Source organism: Natator depressus, chromosome 3 (assembly GCF_965152275.1).
Source record: "Natator depressus isolate rNatDep1 chromosome 3, rNatDep2.hap1, whole genome shotgun sequence".
NCBI lineage: Eukaryota > Metazoa > Chordata > Testudines > Cheloniidae > Natator > Natator depressus.
The window spans coordinates 99,143,992-99,168,482 of NC_134236.1; the positions used below are offsets into that span (position 1 = coordinate 99,143,992).

Sequence of the window (24,491 nt, forward strand, 5' to 3'; positions counted from 1 at the left end):
ACCATACCATCTGCTGTTTTTGTAATAAATAAAAAGGAAATAAAATAAGCAGTTTCAGTACTTGGCCACCTGCAGCTTGCAATCCATTTGGCAATTCCTTCTCTGTTTTGTCTTACAGTATTACTATTCTGTAAAAGATATATCTGTTGGAGGCATGTGTATCTGTTCTGGCCATGCAAGGGCTTGTCCTTTGGATCCAGCAACTAACGTACGTATATTTCTAGGCTCTTTATTCATGGTGTAGAGAACGAATATTCCCCATTGACAGAGTTCTGTGAATTGATGTCTGTTCCCCACTTAGACAATATAACCGAAACCTGTGCCGGGTGAAATAACATTGGCAGTCAGAATGATGGACTTTGAAATCCACCATCACAGTAACAGTGAAAGATTTTCTCGTTAAAAAAAAAAGACTTTGAATAAATCCATTCATTTTGGAAACTCTCCAGCACTGACAGGAAGTTACATGATTTAGCTTTGGAAACTGAATGCCCTCAGTCTTTCTATTCCTTCCATGGTATTCATCATGATTCTTCTCAAACAAACAAACATCACCAATTTAATGGTTATAATTTCTTTTTCTATATTTTTAGCTTTCCACTCAAGTTCAGCTCTATCAGAACATAATCAAACAAGGAATTCAGTTTAAGGCGGATTCTCCACCTTCTTCTCAATTCCATACACATGTATGCACACATTAACACTAAAATGAAATTGCTGAATTTATCTGTAATGCTACTAGCATTCAACAGTGTGAGATCGCACTCAGCTTTCCCTTATGGAGAAGTCCTGTAGAATTTTATAGAAAATGATAATCTTTCTATGGGATTCTGAACCATCCTATAGAATTTAATACAAAATCATATCCCTGCTATACAGTGAAATAGGATATTTCAAAAGCCCTCTCGAAAAATCTCATTCTGTAAAAATATCTATAGTTTTGAGTAATTTCTATAGAATCCTGTTGGTTTTATTCTTATAGGCCTTTTTCATAAGATCTGCATAACAAATGCTGAACCATTTCTGCAGTTATTCTCAAAGAACAACTGTCAGACTACAATCATAACCCTAGAGCTATGCCTTTCCATTAGGCTTGCCTTGGAAGAGTGATGGTAACATTGCAGAACCAGAAAGGGTTCTACAGAAAATTCTGTTTCGATGTTCTGCCTATGCAATACTTTGTTTTCTTTTTTTTAATGTCAATTGCAGTGGGGTGAAGTACCCTGTTCTGCCACTATGCAAATATTCGTTGTCTGAATTGTGTTAAAACTATAATACATTAAAAAAAATGAAATATACCTGTAATCCGTTGTAGATCACTTTGCTTGCAGTAATTTGCATAAATGTATTGCTGGAAAGGCACAGGTCTGAAATATTTAAGATCATTATAAAAATATGATGAATAGATTGTAAAGGACCATTGAAGAAAACTGGATAATATAAGAGAGGTTGTCAGTCATAGGCGGGCTGGTTTGCATGTATTCCTAACCTCCACCTGTCTCAAAGCTCTTGTCTTTGCTTTGTTATAACATCATGCTGTGTTAGTACTTTGTTTTCTTTTTTTTTTTAATGTAAATTAGAGATCTACTTGTGAATGTGAGCACAACACATGTGGAGACAGTTGTGATCATTGCTGTCCCGGTTTTCATCAAAAGCCTTGGCAAGCTGGGACATTCCTGGTCAAGTCTGAGTGTGAAGGTAAATTATAAAAAAGCAAAGCAAAATAAAAAAGTGTTAGCTTAACTCCTGGTTACTCTGAGTAGTATTTAGTCCTTAAGCCTCTGGAGAATTCATTTAACTTCAAAATAACATTTGCAAGTGATTGTAAATGTAAACCACATGTTGTTTAGATCCACTATGCTATATTTAACCATATAATTAATAGACATGGTTGAAAAAGTTTTGATTAAACAGATTTCCACCGAAAAATAGAGTTTTGTCAAAATTAAAATGTTTTGTGAGAATGTCAATTTTGGTGAAATTTTCAATAGGAGAATATCAAAACAATTTGTTTTGACTTTCTCATTTTGTTTCGATAAGGTAAAAATGGTTAATTTCAATTCATTTTGACTAAGATATTTATATATTTATATGAAATGTTTCAACATTGTCTAAATGAAATAATTTGATATTTCCAAATCATTTTTTCTAAATTTACATTTTCTGGAAAATATTGATATTCAACTTTTCATTCTGATTTGGAATGAAAAGAAAGTTCAAAAAGCTGGAATTTCTCCTATCTCTAATAATAATAGTTAACACTGATGTTCACAAAGCACCTTAATTTCTGAACCTATTAAAATGCAATACTACTGTACATGAGTGTTCATATGGCTACAGGAGTGCAGATGCATTTATTCTAATGCTCTTTGCAGCCCTTTAGGTGTAGGGCTGTACCTAAATAGTGCAGATGAGCCCATAGAGTCTGATCCAAAGCATGCTGAAGTCAATGGAAAGACTCCCTCTGAGTTCAGTGGGCTTTGGATCAGGGATTCCTCTTTATTAAATTTAGGAATTGATAATTACCAGAATTCTACATTTATACAAACCAGGCACCAAACTCGTTTATAACACACATGAAAATATTAGAGGTTGGCCAGGGAGGTGGAGTTTAGATCCTGGTTAAGTTGAGCCTAGGGTTTGGGGTCTGAGGCCAAATCATGATAAAAGGGTTGATTCAATAGTACTGAAATCTTGCAGACTGTTTTACACATTTTAATAGTGAAAATCTCATGAAGCGAACCAGAATATTGTCCTCTTGTAATTTTGGGTCCAGCCTGGGACAAAAGCCAAAGGGGGGCAATTTTGGATCTGAAGATTCAAATTTGAACTGTCCTGAAATTTGAAGAAGTTTGGATTCAAAGTCTTTGTTGTGACCATCTCCAACACGCATTATATGTAGATGAAGTACTTCCATTAAGCTTCCTTTCTAGCTTTGGTGAATGTTAATGTTGCTAACAGTTTTAACATCTCAATAGATTCTTTGTAGTCCTTGTATCTTGTAGCATGTTCATGGTATAGATGTCAAAATGATGAAAGGATGTTGTTAATACTTCAGTAAAAATGTTATTTCTGCATGTCTGTAGCCTGGGTGTGAGGTTTGCTATTACAGTTGTTTCTTTTTCAGAATGCAATTGTCATGGGAAGACTAAGGAATGTTACTATGATCAGAATATTGCAGACAGAAATCGGAGTTTGAATATCCATGGAGAATACACTGGGGGTGGAGTGTGTATTAATTGTACACACAATACTGCAGGCATAAACTGTGAGACCTGCACTGATGGCTACTTCAGGCCAAAAGGGGTAAAGTATGCTCTGCTGTCGCTTCTAAGTAGTTCAAGCTATCACTTCTGTGTGGGGAGTTAGGTTATTAAGTAGAGAAGACACACTTTTGATTGCCATTTTATGAAGGTTAAGTTCTAATTCTGACAGCCAACTAGTCGCCTTTCACAGTTGGAAATCTGTAAAGTAGATGTTCACAGGAATATGAAAGCAAATTGTGTTGATATGAAGGAATGTACTTAAGGTCAGAGCCTCCAGCTAGTACTTCAGTTTGAATTAAAGGAAGATGCAATCCTGCAAACACAGCTTTTGCATCATAGAGAATTTCAACATACACTCTCAGAAAGCAGAGAGATATTGCTGTAGTTGTTGGGGGTGGTGAGGAAATTGGGAGAAAGGAGAATCTCTAATTGGTTTAAGGTCTTTGATTTAGAAGTACTGCTATATTATATTTAATCTGTTAGCATCACCTGACCTTTATCAGGCATGGCCAAAATGCAGTTGCAAACCAGACATAGTCAACAAAATTCTACCATATATCCTGGGGATTCCTTCCACTTCAGTAGAGAGAGATATGGTCTGTGGAAATGCTACCGTAAATTCCAGAAGATGATGCTCCATCTCAGTCTGAATTGAGGCCATGAGAAGAAGCATGGCATACTGGGATCTGTTATCTCCATGAGCTGTCTTCACTCTGTGTTAAAGATCCAGAGAGCTGCTCTCTATTCTGTTTGGATGTGCCTCTTGGATTCCTGGAGGTTCCTGGTACATTATCATTGTGGCCTTCAGTTCAGCAAAGTCTGGCCACTGGGCCTGATTGAACTTCCCTCTATTACCATGGAGGCTAACAACAAATGAAAAAAATTAAAAATTCCCCCTATGTAGCAAGGTTGCATTTTGTCTTCAAAGCATGTAGAAGAAAGAGTTTTGGTCTTTTGTCAGCAGCTGGATGGTTAAACTGATTTTGGAGCAAAATTTAAGCAGTTCTCCAACTAGTAATTTTTGTGTCCACAGTCAATTATGAGTATAGAAAATGTGGACAAGCTTCTGAAAATAGAGTACGAAGGCCAGACTTTTGAAAATGTAGGGCTAAGTGACTTGTCCAAGGTCACAAAGAAAGAGTATGACCAGCCTTTGAATAGAACTCTCACCTCCCAAGTCATATGGTGGTATTTTCAGAAGTGCATGAAAGACATATAGGAGCACAAGTTCCATAGACTGTCAATAAGAACTGTGCTCTTAAGTCACTTAGGAATTTTTGAAAATACCACTCTAACTTCTTTGTCTTACTGTGAGAATGTTCTTTCTTCCTAATAATGGAAAAAGACTATGAAAATATTCTCAAGGTTCAGTGTGGTTTTGGTAGCTTTCCGTGTTCAGAGATGTTGGTTTATCTATGGTAAAAATGCTGAATCTTGGAATAAGGGTGAGGATACACAGGGTTCAATCTGTATTGGGTCTGGTCCCCTGAGTTGTTGGGGATCAGGCACAGAATGGAAGTGTTAATAAGCTTTTACAACCAACATGATAGCTCTTTACTGCTTGTGCCCAGTTCATCAAGCAACACCAAGTAGAGGTCAACTGACCTTAAGGACACTTGAAACGAACACCTACATGGGGTCCCAAAATGATGGGGTACTCACAGAGGGAAATATGATTGCACTTGCCAGTCATAATCAATATAAGTTCCATCCCTTTCCATATAAATCCTCTGCTGCCCACGGGAAAAAGAGAATGATGGAATATGTACACCTAGATTTCTCTGCACTTTTTACTTTTTGTCCCAGGCATACTGTTATAATAAAATGTGGGTCTTGTCTGTGGTTCCTTTTTAAGGTGGGAAAAGGGAAGGTGAAAGCAAATTGTTCAGTTGTCTAGTGTTCACTTTTCTTCATTTATCCTGCAGTTTAATTATTGTTTTTCACTCGTCTTGGACCGTGTAACTGAACTACTCCACTTACAATAAATTTCAATCCATGCTTCTCATTCATTATCACAGTGCTGCAGAATTTAGCTACTAGAAACCCAAAGAGGTTTAAAAACTAAAGCATGCTTTCACTCCCTGTAATTAAAAAAATTATAAAAACATTTCTGTTAACATTAGTTTATATACAACTGTTTTCCTTTAATAAACTAAATTTGGGGCCTCAATTACTTGAGCGTCTCTTTGGTAAAAATTTGCTAAGATTAACATGCAGACTGAATAACAAACTAATAGACTGAGTGAACAATGCTGTTTCAGTTTTTGAAACAAACCCTAAACACAGCATGATTCGATCCTGATTTTTTTTTTGGTTGTTTCTTTAAATTTATGTACCAGTTTCTAATTTTTAAAAGGTAAGATTTAGCTTTGAAACTCACTGGGGTTTTTTTGTACTTGTATTTGTTTCTGGTAGGTATTACCAGATGACCCTAACCCATGCCGGCCATGTTTCTGTGATCCAGTTGGGTCTTTACATGTTACTTGTGTCAAGGATGAGAAACATGCGGAAGGAGGTGAGATCCCTGACAGTTAGATTACAGTTACAGTGCTAAACATTGTGACCAACATTGTTAAAATGAAAGCTGAATTATCTCCCTTCACTGAGCCAGCCCTCACAGCAGACCAGTGCTAATTCATTCACGTGGTCACTAATCCGCCTGTGCTCTCACAGCATTCTTTCATACTATCTTTCAGTTTTGCAGCCCGCAGGCATGTGCACATTGGGAAGAATATTTCCAACTGAACTTTTCTATGTTGGCTTTCCCAATTATTCCAGGCTTCTCTGAAATATAGTAGATACTGACATTCCAATACACAGACACACTAGACCTCTCCCCAAACTCAGCCTATAGCATGTCTCCTAATTCTGTGCTGGGAAGCAAGATGCATGCATGAAGCACACAGCATGCAGTTGCATCCTTGTAAAGGATTTTCTAGTCCTCTTGCCAAGAGCAGAGAGCTTTCTCTTTCAGAGACAGAGATTAAAATAAAGCAGAACCTTAATCTTATCCTCTTTTTTCTTCTGAGTGCCTATTTGCATTTGAAAACTAGGAAAAGTCCCTTTGAAAGATGTCACATTTACCTACCATCTCTATTATTACTGTAGGATTATAAATTTTTCACCTTGGTTTCTCTGTAAGAGCCACCTTCAAATAGAGAACATGCTGCTTTCTTGTAGCTTGGAGACAGTGTTTTTTTATTGTTGACATTTGGTTGGGGTGCAGCAAAACTTCAAGGTCAGGTTTTAAGAGATTTGTTTAATTGGACTAATTGTACACTATTGATAAGAGATACTCCAGTGATCTTTTTTTCCCCAAGTAATTCAATGGAACATAAAAGAAGCACAACAGAGCTATAAATACAGAGCCCAGAGGTACAAAATCTACTACATCAGCCATGTACTGATTACATCAGTTAAATAACAGGATTAAAGATTCTAGATAGAATGATAGAGCCTGATTAATACAGAAGTGAAAGGAACAGTATATCACACAGATTAAGAGGAAATTGTGTAGAAACTGAAAAGAACATGACTCCCAGGGTTAGAAAAGACACAGCAAGACAATGTGATGTCTTTTAGCAAACCTGTTGATGAGAGTGCACAGGTTATAGATTATACAGGTTATAGATGAAGGACTTAAAAAACCGAATGCTATTAAAAGGGACCCCTTTTATTCAAACATCTGCTACTGCTGATGTTCTGTCTCTTTAGTAAAATAATGAGGCTATCATTCTGAGAGAAGAAGGCCTTAATTAAAGAAATGTGGTGCCACACATGCATGCGTGTCTCCAGGTAGCTGTCAGCTACAGTGCAGTTTATTTCTCATACCTACTGAACTAACTACAGTAGGGGGCATTCTACAGAGTTTTGTACTGTGCGGAGCAGGATTTTAAACCTGCTTCAAAATAACTGCATCCACATGTCCTTCTTGAAACTTTATCCTCCCTTGCTTTTGTGATTCTTGTCTTCCCCTGGTTCTCCTCCTGCCTCTGTAGTCATTGCACCAGTGTTTCTTCTGATAGGTTCTGCTGCTCACCTTTTCCTCTTTCTGGTGGTGTCCTTCAGAGCTTCATCGTTGATCCACTCCTCATCTTTCTCCACAGTTGTTCTCTAGTGTCTCAATCCATCCAATTCCATATTTCAATTTCTCTCTTTAACATGTCTACCTGGATGTCTTGGACATTTTTTCCCCTCTCTTCACACCATTAAACCTTTTGTCTAGACCCTCATCATCTCCTAGGTTGACGGAAGCTCCTCCTTCCTGACAACCCTCTTCAGCTCCATCTGTGTTAGAACACGCTTTTAGTTTCTGTGCTGGCTCTGTCTTCTCTACCATATCAGATACAGGCTCACGCCCACATCCCGGTCACCTTTAAGGTCTCTAACACCTCTGTCCCTCCTTACTTACTTGTTCTTGTATCTTTTCATATTGCCTTCCAACTCTTTATTCTGCCAATGATACCAGCCTCAGTTGTCCATTTGTCCACATCTCCAGTAACTCCTCCCGTCTTTTTTCCATGCCAGCCTTCATTCATGGAATACCCTCCCTGAAGCAGTCTGTGCAGAAGGACAGAACACCCTCACTGAAAAAGGCTGTAAAGCCACTCTTCCTTCCTCCTTGAAGTCCCTCCACAAGATCCTTTTCTACTATGATGCTTATGGGAAAGGACAATTTGTGATGGCTGGCTAGAGGGCCAGTAAGGGAGTTCTGATAGTTTATCTTATATATATTTAAAATTAGCAAACTCAAAACCATCTGTGCATACAACTAGGCTACACAATCACATTTCTGGTCACAGTACCTTTATCGTTACTCCCTATTACCTCCAGTTATTTGTTACTCATTGCCTGTTGTCTTAGATTGTAAAATCTTTGGGACTAGAACTGTTGGTGGTGCTGTTGTTGTTAAAGTCTTAGAAGTCTTGTTTGATAGTCTCTTAGATGGGATCAAGGATGATAATAGCAGTAATCCCATGTGGAGTTTGGGATTCAGCTGGAGCTGGTAGGGGTGCAATGTCACCTGGGTCCCTCTCTTTCTGGCCTGTTCTGATCAGGATTAGGATGATGAAGGGCTGGGTTCCCAGGAAGGCGGAGGTGGCAGCCATGCTGGCGAAGCTCCTTCCAGTAGAGTCTGTCTGTTCTTTCTGTCTGTTTTCCGTTTTGTTCTTTTGTACTTTCCCTACAAAAATCTCTTTCTTTTAAGGACCCCAAAAGGGAGTTATGAGTGGAATAGCCCATCCCATCATTATTTTGACCTCCAATTAGGCCTAATATCAGATATGCCAATTTTGGCTCATTAACCTCTGATTCCACGTCTCCTATTTTTAACAAGTATAATTTTAACACAGTCCTTGAATCATATCAACTTGGCCTATTACATTTTGACTAATTTAATTTCTCTGTCTGATTCTCTTGCACCTGTTAATAACATGTTTTACTGAAAATAACATGACCTACTTCCATGGTAAATTCCTAAGCAGGCAAAAGTTATAGACCAGTTGTCACAACAGCTCTTATACGGCAAGCATCACTGTAACAGCTAGGCACAGATTCAAACTTTTCCCTTACAGATCCCTGTTCATTTCTGTCTTGAATATGTGTTCACTAGCTCAATGAAACCCTATGTACTAAAAAAAAATATTGTACCCAGCCAGTTGTGAAGGAAGTACTATGTATTGAGCCCATAATATGCTACCTTGACAGAATCTCTATTTCAGAGAAGATAGCAAAAAACCTCTCATCCAAGACAGCAACTGAAAAAAGCCAATTTACCTGAGTATTTGTAAACTGAAAAGAGTCTGTTTCTTGTCTGAATGAAAGGCTGAGAAACATGATCCATTCCAATGAAATTTCTCTATATACTTGCAAATCAGAATGAATACACATTAGATATATTGAAACACATTCCAGAGGAGCTGGCTGGTTGTTTAAGGAGAAATTGTTTGCATGATGTAAAATGGAAATCTGCTTCTGAAGCATGTGGCACACCAAGCAATAAACAGGTTATAATTCTTAAATTTAAATGGGAAGATGATGATGACTGGGGGTATAGGCTAGTAATGAGTGCTTCTCACTGAGATGGAGGTTGCAGGATGTGTACTCTGGGTATGTCAAAGCTGAGGATTATTGAGTATGAATAATAATTAAAATGTCTCTCTCTGGCCCAGTGCAGGAGTACTTTATATATTTGGTACAATTAACAATTGGCCATTGCTACAAGAAGATACTATAGAAAATTGCATAATGAGGTTTGGATAGATCAGAAAACAGGTTGGAGAATTATATTCCCAAATGATCTGGAATTGTTTCAGTAAAAACATTTATTTTTTATTGTATAGTTCCCATTATGACCATCATACCGTACGTTTCAATAGCAGTATTTTTCCTACTGTCCTAGTATGTTCCACAGATAATTCTAAAGGTAAATAATGATGCTTCTGGCATAAATAGCACATTTTAATATTTGACTCTCAAAGTGCTCATTAAACACTGATTTTCATAATAGTCCTGTGTGATAGGTTTATGTTCAATATAGATAAGGGCCAGAACCAGAATCTTTTATGAAACCATACCCTCGCTACAACCTTTGGTATGGATAAAATGGAGCTCTGACCTGAACAACCCTTGGTTTTGGATTTGAAAGGCCATAATCCATGCAAAGATTTGCCAGATTAAACAGTGACCTCTTTAGCCCATCGGTAATCTATGTTACCAGTGGATAAACTGAAGCACAGAAGTTTAAATGGTTCAGTCCGTAATCACCCAAGTCAGTGGCAGAGCTGGGACCTCTGAGACCTGACTCCCAGTCCACTGCTCTAAAAATTAGACAGCGATCCTTGACTGAATCAACCCACCTCTTCATCCAAGGCACTCTACTGTGGGGTGAAATAAATAATAAATAATAATAAAATATTAATTTTGCTTTTAAACAACCTGTAACAGCTCCAGGGGTTGGATGCTTCCTGAATCAGAGACTCCGTTATGCTGCCATTTTTTTTGCCCACGTATTTGTATATGTAATGCTAAATCTTAATGACAGCTGTTTATTTTAAATGTAAAGCCTGCTCAGACAGTGTGGGATAAATGAGACCTAGATGCTGCCACCACCCCTCACATTTAGTAGTACTACTTTACTCATGGAGCAGTCCCATTGATTTCTGGAGGATGTCTTGTTGGGTTAAGGTGCTATTCAATAGGAGTAAGAGCGGCACACTGGCCCTAGGATTGTCAGCTTTTCAGGGCATGCTCTGTGCACACAATTTATGCCTGTACAATGCTGAACACAGGTGTGGCCCCAATCCTTGCAATCATAGTACAAATAACTCATAATAAAGATAAATCAATACATATGTGGGTTTAGTGTTTTCTTTTACTTTCCATAGGCATGCTCCCTGGATTCTGCCACTGCAAGACTGGCTATGCAGGTGAAAGCTGCAGTCGATGTGCGTTGGGTTACAAGGGTTATCCTGACTGTATGGCCTGTAGCTGCTCTGTGAAAGGCAGCTTGAATGATGACCCTTGCATAGGATCCTGCATTTGCAAGGTATGAGTGTCAAACTATTTTCAGCCATACTAATTCACCATTGATGATATGAGAAATTAAAACCCATTATCCTCTATCATCATTGCAATGTTGTTATGCTGTTCTTTTTCTTCGAGTGATTGCACACATCTGTTCCACTTTGGGTGCGTGCACACCTTATGCACAGTTGGAGATTTTTCCCCTACCAGAACCTATCAGGGCAGCGTGAGCGCCCTCTGGTGCCTCATGCCACTGCACACAAGTATAAAGAACTGTGTTGCCCCCGTCCTTCCTCAGTTCCCTCCTGCCGCAAGTAATGGTTGTTGTTGGAGCTGCCATCTTTGATTCGTCATGTAGAATGATAGAATCATAGAATATCAGGGTTGAAAGGGACCTCACGAGGTCATCTAGTCCAACCCCCTGCTCAAAGCAGGACCAATCCCCAACTAAATCACCCCAGCCTGACCTTAAAAACCTCTAAGGAAGAAGATTCCACCACCTCCCTAGGTAACCCATTCCAGTGCTTCACCACCCTCCTAGTGAAAAAGGTTTTCCTAATATCCAACCTAAACCTCCCCCACTGCAACTTGAGACCATTACTCCTTGTTCTGTCATCTGGTACCACTGAGAACAGTCTAGATCCATCCTCTTTGGAACCCCCTTTCAGGTAGTTGAAAGCAGCTATCCAATCCTCCCTCATTCTTCTCTTCTTCAGGCTAAATAATCCCAGTTCCCTCAGCCTCTCCTCATAAGTCATGTGTTCCAGCCCACTAATCATTTTTGTTGCCCTACACTAGACTCTTTCCAGTTTTTCCACATCCTTCTTGTAGTGTGGGGCCCAAAATTGGACACACTACCCCAGATGAGGCCTCACCAATGCCGAATAAAGGGGAGGAATAGCTTCCCTCCCTTAGTGTAAACAGTACCTGTAACATTAGTTTGTAGTCTTGTATAGCATATCTGTAACTAGTTAGTTTTAGGGATAAGTTTGGAATACAGTCTTTTTAGTGTACAGTTGCTGATGCCTGATTGGGTACTGGGATTGGTACCAGACTGATGCCGTCCTCTCCTGGCTTTAAGGCCTGTTGTTCATGTAACAGGTCTATGCCAGTGAGTGACCCATACCGCACCTACCTTAAGTCTGTGGGAGAGGCGCATGTAAGTGACAAATGTCACACTTGTAGAGGGTCCCAGTTGGAAAAAGGGAAGGGCTGCCAGACGCGAGTATCTGCTCATGGAGTCAGCACTCCATCCATCATCAGAACCTGCCCCCATTCCAAATGGGTTCCAAGCATGTCCAAGTCTCCTAGGAGTGCTCCTCCTGTTCTGACAGGGTCCTCAGGCAGATCTGTGCCACAGGAGCCTAAGAAGAGACTGCATGAGTCTAATAAAGATTTGATACCACCATCCTGCAAGGAGAAGCACTGAGTGCTCACAAGAACTCAGACATGCGCTCAAAAAAGTCACACCCCCAGGCACAGGGTGAGCCAGGAAGGGAGGCTGAGACCATTTCTCAAAGGGTTGGCACCCCTAGTGGTACCTCAAGCCTAGGAGCCCTTTCCAGTGCTGTTGACACCTCAGGCTTTCGAGGCAACCTGAGAGTTGCTTAATTTGTCAGTACCAGCTTCTCCTGTGATTCAAGAGCCTTGCATGGTACTGATAGCAGAACCACATGCTCCGGCCCAGTCTCAGAGCACTGCTCAGTACCAGCCACTTCTACTCTTGTGGCACCTTTATGTAGGATTGCATCTACAGGCAAGCCAGCAATGATTTGGCTGATACCCTCTTCCCAAGACTCGGAACCTCTCTCCTCGGTACGAATGGGTTCAGCTCTCCAATGCTCAGAGGAGATAGACTCCTCCTCAGACTCAGATCCTTTGTGTTCTGACCTGAGTATGCCCAGCAGCCCCAGTGGGGGGCTTGCCTGCTGTGATACTGTCCACAGCCTCATCATCCTAATAGTCAGTGGTCTGCATAGAGCTGGTTTTCAACCTCCATACCAGTAACCCTTCCAGACCTCTTGGGGCTTCCCTCCACATTCCAGAACCTCTCTGCTGCCTCCCCACCCTACTATGTCAGCCTGGAGCATCTGCAAGAAGGTCACCATCTTCCTTCCCCTGGTACCAGTATTGGTACCATGAAAGTGGAGCTGCATGCTTGGGACTCCCCAGTAGAGGGATTGGAGGAATCATAGAATCATAGAATCATAGAATATCAGGGTTGGAAGGGACCCCAGAAGGTCATCTAGTCCAACCCCCTGCTTGAAGCAGGACCAATTCCCAGTTAAATCATCCCAGCCAGGGCTTTGTCAAGCCTGACCTTAAAAACCTCTAAGGAAGGAGATTCTACCACCTCCCTAGGTAACGCATTCCAGTGTTTCACCACCCTCTTAGTGAAAAAGTTTTTCCTAATATCCAATCTAAACCTCCCCCATTGCAACTTGAGACCATTACTCCTCGTTCTGTCATCTGCTACCATTGAGAACAGTCTAGAGCCATCCTCTTTGGAACCCCCTTTCAGGTAGTTGAAAGCAGCTATCAAATCCCCCCTCATTCTTCTCTTCTGCAGACTAAACAATCCCAGCTCCCTCAGCCTCTCTTCATAAGTCATGTGCTCTAGACCCCTAATCATTTTTGTTGCCCTTCGCTGGACTCTCTCCAATTTATCCACATCCTTCTTGTAGTGTGGGGCCCAAAACTGGACACAGTACTCCAGATGAGGCCTCACCAGTGTCGAATAGAGGGGAACGATCACGTCCCTCGATCTGCTCGCTATGCCCCTACTTATACATCCCAAAATGCCATTGGCCTTCTTGGCAACAAGGGCACACTGTTGACTCATATCCAGCTTCTCGTCCACTGTCACCCCTAGGTCCTTTTCCGCAGAACTGCTGCCTAGTCTGTAGCGGTGCATTGGATTCTTCCATCCTAAGTGCAGGACCCTGCACTTATCCTTATTGAACCTCATCAGATTTCTTTTGGCCCAATCCTCCAATTTGTCTAGGTCCTTCTGTATCCTATCCCTCCCCTCCAGCGTATCTACCACTCCTCCCAGTTTAGTATCATCTGCAAATTTGCTGAGAGTGCAATCCACACCATCCTCCAGATCATTTATGAAGATATTGAACAAAACCGGCCCCAGGACCGACCCCTGGGGCACTCCACTTGACACCGGCTGCCAACTAGACATGGAGCCATTGATCACTACCCGTTGAGCCCGACAATCTAGCCAGCTTTCTACCCACCTTATAGTGCATTCATCCAGCCCATACTTCCTTAACTTGCTGACAAGAATACTGTGGGAGACCGTGTCAAAAGCTTTGCTAAAGTCAAGAAACAATACATCCACTGCTTTCCCTTCATCCACAGAACCAGTAATCTCATCATAAAAGGCGATTAGATTAGTCAGGCATGACCTTCCCTTGGTGAATCCATGCTGACTGTTCCTGATCACTTTCCTCTCATGTAAGTGCTTCAGGATTGATTCTTTGAGGACCTGCTCCATGATTTTTCCAGGGACTGAGGTGAGGCTGACTGGCCTGTAGTTCCCAGGATCCTCCTTCTTCCCTTTTTTAAAGATTGGCACTACATTAGCCTTTTTCCAGTCATCCGGGACTTCCCCCGTTCGCCACGAGTTTTCAAAGATAATGGCCAAGGGCTCTGCAATCACAGCCGCCAATTCCTTCAGCACTCTCGGATGTAACTCGTCCGGCCCCATGGACTTGTGCATGTCCAGCTTTTCTAAATAGTCCCTAACCACCTCTATCTCCACAGAGGGCTGGCCATCTCTTCCCCATTCTGCGATGCCCAGCGCAGCAGTCTGGGAGCTGACCTTGTTAGTGAAAACAGAGGCAAAAAAAGCATTGAGTACATTAGCTTTTTCCACATCCTCTGTCACTAGGTTGCCTCCCTCATTCAGTAAGGGGCCCACACTTTCCTTGGCTTTCTTCTTGTTGCCAACATACCTGAAGAAACCCTTCTTGTTACTCTTGACATCTCTTGCTAGCTGCAGCTCCAGGTGCGATTTGGCCCTCCTGATATCTTTCCTACATGCCCGAGCAATATTTTTATACTCTTCCCTGGTCATATGTCCAACCTTCCACTTCTTGTAAGCTTCTTTTTTATGTTTAAGATCCGCTAGGATTTCACCATTAAGCCAAGCTGGTCGCCTGCCATATTTACTATTCTTTCGACTCATCGGGATGGTTTGTCCCTGTAACCTCAACAGGGATTCCTTGAAATACAGCCAGCTCTCCTGGACTCCCTTCCCCTTCATGTTAGTCCCCCAGGGGATCCTGGCCATCTGTTCCCTGAGGGAGTCGAAGTCTGCTTTCCTGAAGTCCAGGGTCCGTATCCTGCTGCTTACCTTTCTTCCCTGCGTCAGGATCCTGAACTCAACCAACTCATGGTCACTGCCTCCCAGATTCCCATCCACTTTTGCTTCCCCCACTAATTCTACCCGGTTTGTGAGCAGCAGGTCAAGAAAAGCACCCCCCCTAGTTGGCTCCCCTAGCACTTGCGCCAGGAAATTGTCCCCTACGCTTTCCAAAAACTTCCTGGATTGTCTATGCACTGCTGTATTGCTCTCCCAGCAGATATCAGGAAAATTAAAGTCACCCATGAGAATCAGGGCATGCGATCTAGTAGCTTCCGTGAGTTGCCGGAAGAAAGCCTCATCCACCTCATCCCCCTGGTCCGGTGGTCTATAGCAGACTCCCACCACTACGTCACTCTTGTTGCACACACTTCTAAACTTAATCCAGAGACACTCAGGTTTTTCCACAGTTTCGTACCGGAGCTCTGAGCAGTCATACTGCTCCCTTACATACAGTGCTACTCCCCCACCTTTTCTGCCCTGCCTGTCCTTCCTGAACAGTTTATAACCATCCATGACTGTACTCCAGTCATGTGAGTTATCCCACCAAGTCTCTGTTATTCCAATCACGTCATAGTTCCTTGACATCACCAGGACCTCCAGTTCTCCCTGCTTGTTTCCAAGGCTTTGTGCATTTGTATATAAGCACTTGAGATAACCTGTTGATCGCCCCTCATTCCCAGTATGAGGCAGGAGCCCTCCCCTCGCAGACATTCCTGCCTGTGCTTCCTCCCGGTATCCCGCTTTCCCACTTACCTCAGGGCTTTGGTCTCCTTCCCCCGGTGAACCTAGTTTAAAGCCCTCCTTACTAGGTTAGCCAGCCTGCTCGCAAAGATGCTCTTCCCTCTCTTCGTAAGATGGAGCCCGTCTCTGCCCAGCACTCCTCCTTCATGGAACACCATCCATGGTACCTCCTCAACAACCTTAGCCTCTTCTATGTTGCCTGATGAGGCAGTAGTGACTGACTCTACCTCTTCCCCTCCTGATGATTTTAGAGCTCCTTGTTGAGGAGGGTGACTGTAGCTCTAGATATCCAGGCAGAAGAGATAAAAGAAAGGTGTCACGGGCTTGTGGGTATTTTAGCTTCTGCAGGTCCCTCTACGGTAGCTCTCCCTATTAATTAAGCTGTCCTGGAGCCCATCAAGATTTTATGACTTACCCCTTCTTCTCTGCCTCCCTCTCCCTAAGGGGTTTTGAACACTTTTACAACCACCCTTCTCCAGGCTCCCTGGTGGTTGCAGCCACCAACAAAAAAGGAGAGGCAAGGACACCAGGCCTCTACTCTGAAGAGAAAGGAAGCAAAACAATCTAGATCCGTTTAGCAGGAAATTTTATTCCACTGGGAGTTTACAGCTCAGGATCGCAAACCAGCAAGCTCTGCTGGGTTGATACGATTTCAGCCTGTCGGATAATATCCTACTTTGCCTCATCAGGAAGCTTGTCATTGAACTTCAGGAATTCTCTTCTTTGGCGAAGTAAGGCAAATTAATCGCCAGAATGGCATTGCCGGTGAGCCTGGATGGGGCAGATTCCACAGCTCAAGTTATGGCCTCTGCCATCATGATAAGGCATTTATCTTGCCTGCAGGCATCAGGCCTCTCTCCAGAGGTGCAACAAACAATTCAAGACCTCACATTTGAAGGCTGTTGTCCAGTAAAACTGATCAGAGGCTACATAGCCTTAAGGATTCAAGGGTGACCCTTAAGTCACTGAGGATCTATACACTGGCCACAAAAAATAAAGCCGTTCCACCCACAGCATTCCCAATGGTTTCAGCTCTTTTTGCCACGTTCCCAGGACCTGTCTAAAAAAAAAGGGAAGGAGTTACAAGATACATCTTCCTCCTCCACCTCCCTCGGCAGCTACCAGCTCTTCTAGGCGATCTGGATTATCTAAGCAATGATTTTGACCTGTTGGTTGAGGACAGTATACACTCCCCATAGTGCCATCTTTCCTGAGTGCTATTTTTGCCAAATGCTTATCCCACTTGTTAAGCATTTGGACGCACATCATCATGTATTAGTGGGTCCTAAGGAAAAGGAAACTGTGATACGGTCTTCAACTGATTTCTACCTCCCTTCCAACCTCCCTTCCCCATCCCTCTTCAGGGACAGCTCTCACAAGAGGATGCTACATCAGGAAGTCCAGTCTCTACTTTTCCTGGGGGAAATACAGGAAGTTCCCATGTTGTTTAGAGGGAAGAGATTTTAGTCCTGTTACTTCCTGATCTCAAAGGCAAAGGGGAAGGGTGTCCTCAGGCCTATTTATTCTGAATGGCCACTGTAGCATCTAGTATCCCTTCCTTAGATCCCAGGGGATTGGTATGCTGCTCTCGACTTAAAAAGATGTTTATTTTCACATGGCAATTCACCAGAGCCACCAAAATTCCTCAGGTTCATGGTCAATGGATTCCACTACCAATTTGCAGTGCTCCCTTTCAGACTATCAGCAGCTTGTAGCATATTCACCAAATGCATGGCTGTAGTAGTGGCATTCCTGAGCAAGTCTGGACTGCATGTATTTCCTTACTGGCTGACTGGCCAGCCCAGGTCTCTGGTACTCTCCAGCGTAGCAACTATTCAGTCCACTTTTGACACACTGGGGCTACTGATCAAGGACAGATTTCACTGTATATCTCCTGTTCAGTTAATAGAATTCATTGGAGTAGTTTTGGACTTGACTTGACACAGCAGAGGTTCCAAACAAAGTGACTTATTGCTCTAGATCTAAAGGCTTATCCTGGCATCAGAGTTTGAAACTGCCTCAAACTTCTAGGATGCTTGGCAGCATGCACCTACATGCCAAACTACACCTGAGACATCTAAAGGGTTGGATAGCCTTGGTGTACTTACTGGCCCCTCATCATATAGACATAGTGGTTCAAGTACCCATTTGGGTCTTATCCTCCATGGACTGGTGAATGTTTGCATGTAGAGGCCCAATCCACAAAGTTATGCCAGGAGGCAATCCTCCTGTGGAATATATGCTTCACAGGTTCCATCAACCTGAGAGCGGCTTACAATCCGGGAGCTCAGAACACTCTCTGCAAGCAGGTCATTCACAGGCCATCGTGAGTTGTCCCTTGGACCAGACTTTTCTAGCTCCATTTTCCAGCAGTGGGGAACTCCTCAAGTGGACCTGTTTCCAACAAGAGAAAGCAAAAAATATTTGTTGTTCCTGAGCAGGTCACAGCCTGGGTTCACTGACAGATGCTTTCCTTCTGCCCTGGTTGAGAGGCCTACTGTATGCCTTCCCTCCAGTTCCGCTCCTGCCCAAAATCTTATCCAAAGTCAAGCAAGATTCCACGCACTTTATTCTAATAGCTCTAATATGGATATGTCAGCATTGGATTTTGACTTTACTAGCTCTATCAGTCAGACTTCTGTTCTTGCGTGTGATATCGCAGGATCACAGTTACCTTCTTCATTCCAACCTTCAGGCAAAAAACAGTTACCTACCTTTCTGTAACTGTTGTTCTTTGAGATGTGTAGCACATGTCCATTCCACGACCCACCCTCCTTCCCCTCTCTATTGGAATCTTGCTGGTAGGACAGAATGGAGAGGGGTCAGAGGGCAGCGTAGCCTTTTATAGCTGTGTGCAGTGGTGTGAGTCACCAGAGGGAGCTCACATTGCCCCAGCAGGCACTGCTAAGGGAAAAATCTCTGACGATTGTGTACAGGCTGCACACACAACCATAGTAGAATGGACATGTGTAGCACATCTTAAAGAACAACTGTTATGGAAAGGTAGGCAACTGTTATTTAGTTGTGGTGATATCTGCATGTCAAGGAATTGTGACGCCTTTTAGGGTTAATGTGTTTCTGGTGTTACTGTGACACTTCAAGTCTTGAGTACAAGACTTAAAACAAGTAATTAGGAATCAGGTGCCATCCAGGTAAACCCAATAGAATGATACTCAAGATAAGATATTTAAGACATTCAGAAAGCTATGAATTGCTTATTTCAAACTCCCACACCCATCCGCCCAGGAGCTATACATTAAAAGCAGTTGAGCACTGTCAACTCTAAAAATAACCTGTCATATGTCTTTAAAAGAGCAAATATTCTGAACTATTGGTTTAAGGGGAAATGGCATTTAAGGCCTCTATTTTATCGGTTGTTATGTAGTATATATCGTCATCCTGCTGCTAACGTTTGGACAAAGGAGATTCTCTTTTCCATTTTGGGCACTTTGTTTGGAAACCTCCAAGGTATTTCTGTCAAAGATGCTGTTAAAATCTGACTGCTGAGGCTGTTTGTGCTGTAGGCTGAAGTTCTTAGTGCTGTGTGTGTGTAAATTCAGAAAGCCAAGTATTGATATAGCTTTTGAATTAAAACACTATTTTAAAGTGATACACAACTATTTTTAGTTAAAAAAATATCCTGAATACCAATAATACACATGAAGGTCCTGTTGTCCAAAAGATGCAGCTTACATAAGAAATAAGTCACCCTGACTATGCTCAGCAGAGAGCAACATGGTAGATACTGTGGGTTATTTTTCAGTATTTTGTTGTGTATGTTCCATTTGGATGTTTAATTTACAGACTCTGATACAAATGCAGGTGAACAAGATACAATGCTTCTATTAAGTTCTCAAGAGCACGAGTATACAAAAAAGTTTCATTCCATCATCTCATATTGAATATACTCATAAACCACCCGTGTGACAGTTGAACAGCACTGAAGTCGGTTCAGGGTATTAATCTTATCCTCACTTGGCACATATATAATACTCAAATGTTCTCTGTCAGAAGTAAAATCTGTTCCTATCAGGGGTTTAATTTTTAAGCTATTGTGTCTAGAGGATCAGACTTGGGGCACATTTCATTATATTCTGATTTGAAAACGAGCTTTGATGATGAGTTATACATTCAAAATATACTATACTGTAGGAAACAATTCTGCACTGGCAGAAGGGATTCCACCTTCAGGGTTTAGGATTCTGTTAACTTACTGTCTTTTCACAAGAAAGGTGTAGATTACTTGCAGTTGTAGAGTACAATTGTGCTCAGCTTTGTTACTGAAACTTTTATTATAACAAATACATTTACTTTTCAGTCTTCACTTTTCTTTCCTCTTCCCACCCTGCCCACAGTAACACATCAGCAATTCAATCGATCATATTAAAGGAACTTTTAGGGCCAGATTTTCAAAGTGTTTTCAAAAATTGCAGCTGCAAACATTTGTGTGCATAGAAACCACTTTCAGAGGCCAGCTACAAGAGTACAGTACAGTACTACAGCTTAAATTTTCAGACCAACAGCCTTGACAATTGCTTTAAGCTTTTGGTGTATAGACTCCAGCTGATGTTTCTAGCTGGCACTAGAGACAATGAAAACAGATATAGGAATTACCACATCATTGGTGTTAAGATCCTTTTTTGAATCTGCCCTTTGCCTCTTTTTCTTTAGCTGTGCCCCATTTTTCTATCTCTTTTATCTCACCTGTCTTCTTTCTCTTTGCCCTTTGTGTTTCCACTTTTCTCCCCCTTCCTTATCCTTTAGTTGACACACTCTTTCCCTCTCTCCGGCATCTCTGACCAGAAGGCAGGCAAGTGGCTTTCGGTACTTATTTCTGTGCTGCAAAGCCAGGCTGATCCTAACCTACTTGTGTTATGGGCAGGCTTTCCATAAACTGCTCAACCTCTGCTGGCCTGGAGCCAACGATTCTGGTACATCTGTGCACATTTCACAGTGCGGTGTCCAGGATTAAAGAGACATGTGCAAAATATTTTGGAGAGAGTACTTATAAGAATAATTCTTCTCTGGGGTATCTTTGAAAAATACTGCTGCATTATTCAGCTCCCACCACAGTGTGAACCTTTTTGTAATGCACCCCATGCGGAGAAGAGGCATCTCTGTCTCTGCATATGGGCCAGATTGATTACATACTGGTAACTCAGTATATCAACTAGTAAAATAAACCTTTGCTGTAAAACAAAATTACAAAATGCTGCAATGGTCTAGCACTTGGGTCCTCTGCTCCAGTTCTCTGTAGGTTCATAGATCATCTAAGTGGTAGGCAAATACTGTCAGTCATGGAGGAAGAAATACAGGCCTTGCCTATACTTGAAATTAGCTCTCATTTCAGACACCAGTGGCCAGCTAAAGGAGTAGCCGCACTGGTGCAAACCCCAAGCATAGACAAGAAGAACTGAAATGCTGCATTTTGCATTGGATGATCATACCCTAGTTTCAAGTAGCTATTGCAATTGCTGGACACTGATTGATGTTTTAGAGGAGATTTACTAGATTATTGTGAAAAAATAATATGTTCATGGAAAAGATATAAAGTTAAATGGCCCAATTCTACCTTTAGTTACACCCATTCAATCCCTTTAACTTCAGTGGGGTTGCACTGGTTTAATTGTTTGGAGATTTTGGCTCTTATATTGAAAAATTAGGGGTAGTTTCCCATAAATGTCTTCCTTTTGCATTGTTGTATCAAACCAAAAGCAAGCAAAAAGCCTCTAATTTTAATATGTGATAGATGAAGTAATATTCTAATGTGTATTTCCAGGAAAATGTTGAAGGAGAAAACTGTGATCATTGCAAACCAAGTTTCTTCAACCTGCAGGAAGATAATCCAAGAGGCTGTGAGGAGTGTTTTTGTTCAGGGAAAACAGACGCCTGTATAGACTCTCACTGGACCTACAGCAGTGTAAGAAAAATAATAGTAAACATCATAGCAAAAATATGTCATTGGGTATGCTGTCATTTAAAACATATCTTGTACAACAGATGTTATCCTGAGATCTGCAGGCACATTATATACCATGTAAGTCTTTTCAGATATCCAAAAGGAAAGGATTTTTTACACACAAAAACTGATCTTTCTTTGTTTTCATTGTGAAAATGTTCTGAAATCAACATTGTGACTGATATAGAAAGCAACTCCGAAATGTCTGTCAGAGGTGAAGCTGTGTGTGTGAAACAGGCATGGAATATGCAGATAATAAAGTATGAACATGAGGGTAATTCTGAGGGTGTCCATAGGGGTGCCTCTTCTCTGGGTGTGTAATAAATATCCATATAGACACATATGGGTTAATTAAGAATTTACTCTTACAAATACAAAATTTATGTAAGAAATAATATCCTTCATAGGGGCATGTAAACAGTGAGGGTCTTACACCTATGGTGAATTTCTTCTGTCCAATATGTATATAGCATTGAAGCTAAAGGTGGGATGACCCTTCCAATGGTCTTACCTGCAAAAGCACATTGTAGAAAATATTAATTTTTTTGTACAAGCATGCCCTATACTTTCAATAAGGTCTCAAAACCTGGACACCAGTTTCTCTATAAAGGGGCTATAATATATGTCCATAAATCTAGCTTAGGAAAATCTGTTTAGGTTAAATAGCTACTGTTTTGGCTGTTAGGTATATGGGAACTCTGGGAGTACAGTGTGCCTGGTGTACTCATTTATATACCAGTATCCAGAAAGCTTTTCCAGCTCACAGCTGAGCCATTTCATAGCTCTGCTGCTATCTAGGCATCTGGAAAACAACCAAAAGCCTTCAGCGTGCTTGTATGTATATTAAGCTCTTCTGTACTGGTTAGTTTCCTGATAGAGGATTTCAGAGATTCAGGGTCTGAGGTTTTTGATCTTTGCTAGCTGGTGCAGTAGAAGCGACCTTTGAACTTCTAAGATATAGGTCTTTAGAACAATAAACTACATTGTCTATGTCTGAATAATATCTGTTCAGATTTGTTGAACTCTCAATTCAGGCTTCTGTACCATCTGGGACTTATATCACTTACAGAGTATTTGTGTTGTGTGACCTACAGTGGGAGCATGAATGGCTCTTATTCAAATATTATTGGAATTGAGCCGGAATTCCCTCCCCACTCTCTGTTAAGCCACTGGGAACAAATATTTACCTATCCCCTAACTTTTTGGCAGCCTAAGTGGCTGTCCAGGACACAAAAATCCAAGAGCTGGTATGCATACAGTAGATTAATTTTCCTATGAGTATTCTCATGTCATTGAATATGATTCTTCACTGAGATTAATCAAGATCTTAAGCCAAATGAAGCTGCAGAAAAGACAAAACAACAAAACAGAGAGGCTGGTGGGTGCTGGGACTTTGATATCTTGACTCTCCCTCCAACAGGTATTTTATTCTGTCATTATAGATAGGAGACATGAGTGGCTGGTATCTGACTGATGTACCTGGTCTCCTTCAAGTTACACCTCAGCAGGACAGTTTTGGTGGACCTCAGCGGCTTAGCATCAGTAATGTGGCTGCCAGAAGAGCGCTGCCGCTGATTTATTACTGGAGTGCACCCAGTCCTTATTTGGGCAACAAAGTAAGTGCAAATGGTCCTTGCCTGTATGCTGATTTAATTTATTGCTAGGGAAAGATATAAGCAATTTTTTTTTAGTTCCTGTTGGAGGGAAGATTACGTTGGAAAGATATTTGACCAGCAAAATTGCTTGCTGAAAAGAACTGAATTAGGCATGCAGAGAATCCTTATGGGGCACAAAGCATCAGGGGAAAGCAGAATAAACTAAGTACTTCAATTCTGAGACCTCTTGAGGCCTCTGCTGTCAGGTCTTAGAGAAGTTCAGATAATTTGCAGTGTTATTTCTTGAACGAATTGGCTGGCATATGAATATGTGTTTCAGGTTGTCCTCTTCTCTTTCCATCTTGTCCTTGGATATGACAAGCTGTTCCCTATCCTGCTTTTCATAGATGAAAAGTGTATATCAGATGATGTGAGTTAGGTTACAAAGCTTTAATGCTTGGCATAAACTTGTGTCGGGAACTCTCTCCTGGAACTCAGAAGGTGCTGTACTAAACTTTGTGCCAGTTTCACTGCTCATCTTTATTCAGATCCACTCACCTGCTCCCCACCCCTCACACACAAACACATAAATATATAAACATATTAGTATCTGCCCTCTGAAGGTTACTGCATTACATTACTTTTAAAAGCTTTGAAGATCTCCCTGGCTGCCTTAGTGGTCGGAGTATCAGGCTTACTATCCACAGACTCTGTTATCACAGGTGGTGTGCTCTTAAAATGAATTTTCTGTCAGGCTTTGGAATTGGGGACTGTGTTCAGAACTTGAGCTTTTTTCTGATTATGGTGAAGTATATGAAACTATGGTGTGCTTCAGCACATTTTCCATTCTAGTCTCTTCAGGCTTGTCGGCCTAGTTTTTTCCTGTTGGCTGGAAATCAACATGACAGAAGGTAAGTGAGCATGTGAAGATTAAACAGCATCATTTCCAAAGAATGTGGGCATCCTGTTCATGGCTATAAGATGCTTAAAGATAGATAGCCAAGCCCATTCAGCTGGGGTAAGGGAAG

At 41.6% G+C, this 24,491-nt stretch overlaps 1 protein-coding gene across 1 annotated transcript in view; it reads left to right on the forward strand.

Moving 5' to 3' along the window:
- Positions 1–24,491, forward strand: part of LAMA2 (laminin subunit alpha 2) — a 472,624-nt gene that overhangs the window by 186,437 nt on the left and 261,696 nt on the right. The window contains exons 6-12 of the mRNA XM_074948401.1: positions 119–208; positions 1,581–1,698; positions 3,128–3,306; positions 5,682–5,781; positions 10,652–10,812; positions 21,689–21,829; positions 23,311–23,484. Coding sequence (XP_074804502.1) covers positions 119–208; positions 1,581–1,698; positions 3,128–3,306; positions 5,682–5,781; positions 10,652–10,812; positions 21,689–21,829; positions 23,311–23,484 — 963 coding nt within the window. The remainder of the gene's footprint in view (positions 1–118; positions 209–1,580; positions 1,699–3,127; positions 3,307–5,681; positions 5,782–10,651; positions 10,813–21,688; positions 21,830–23,310; positions 23,485–24,491) is intronic.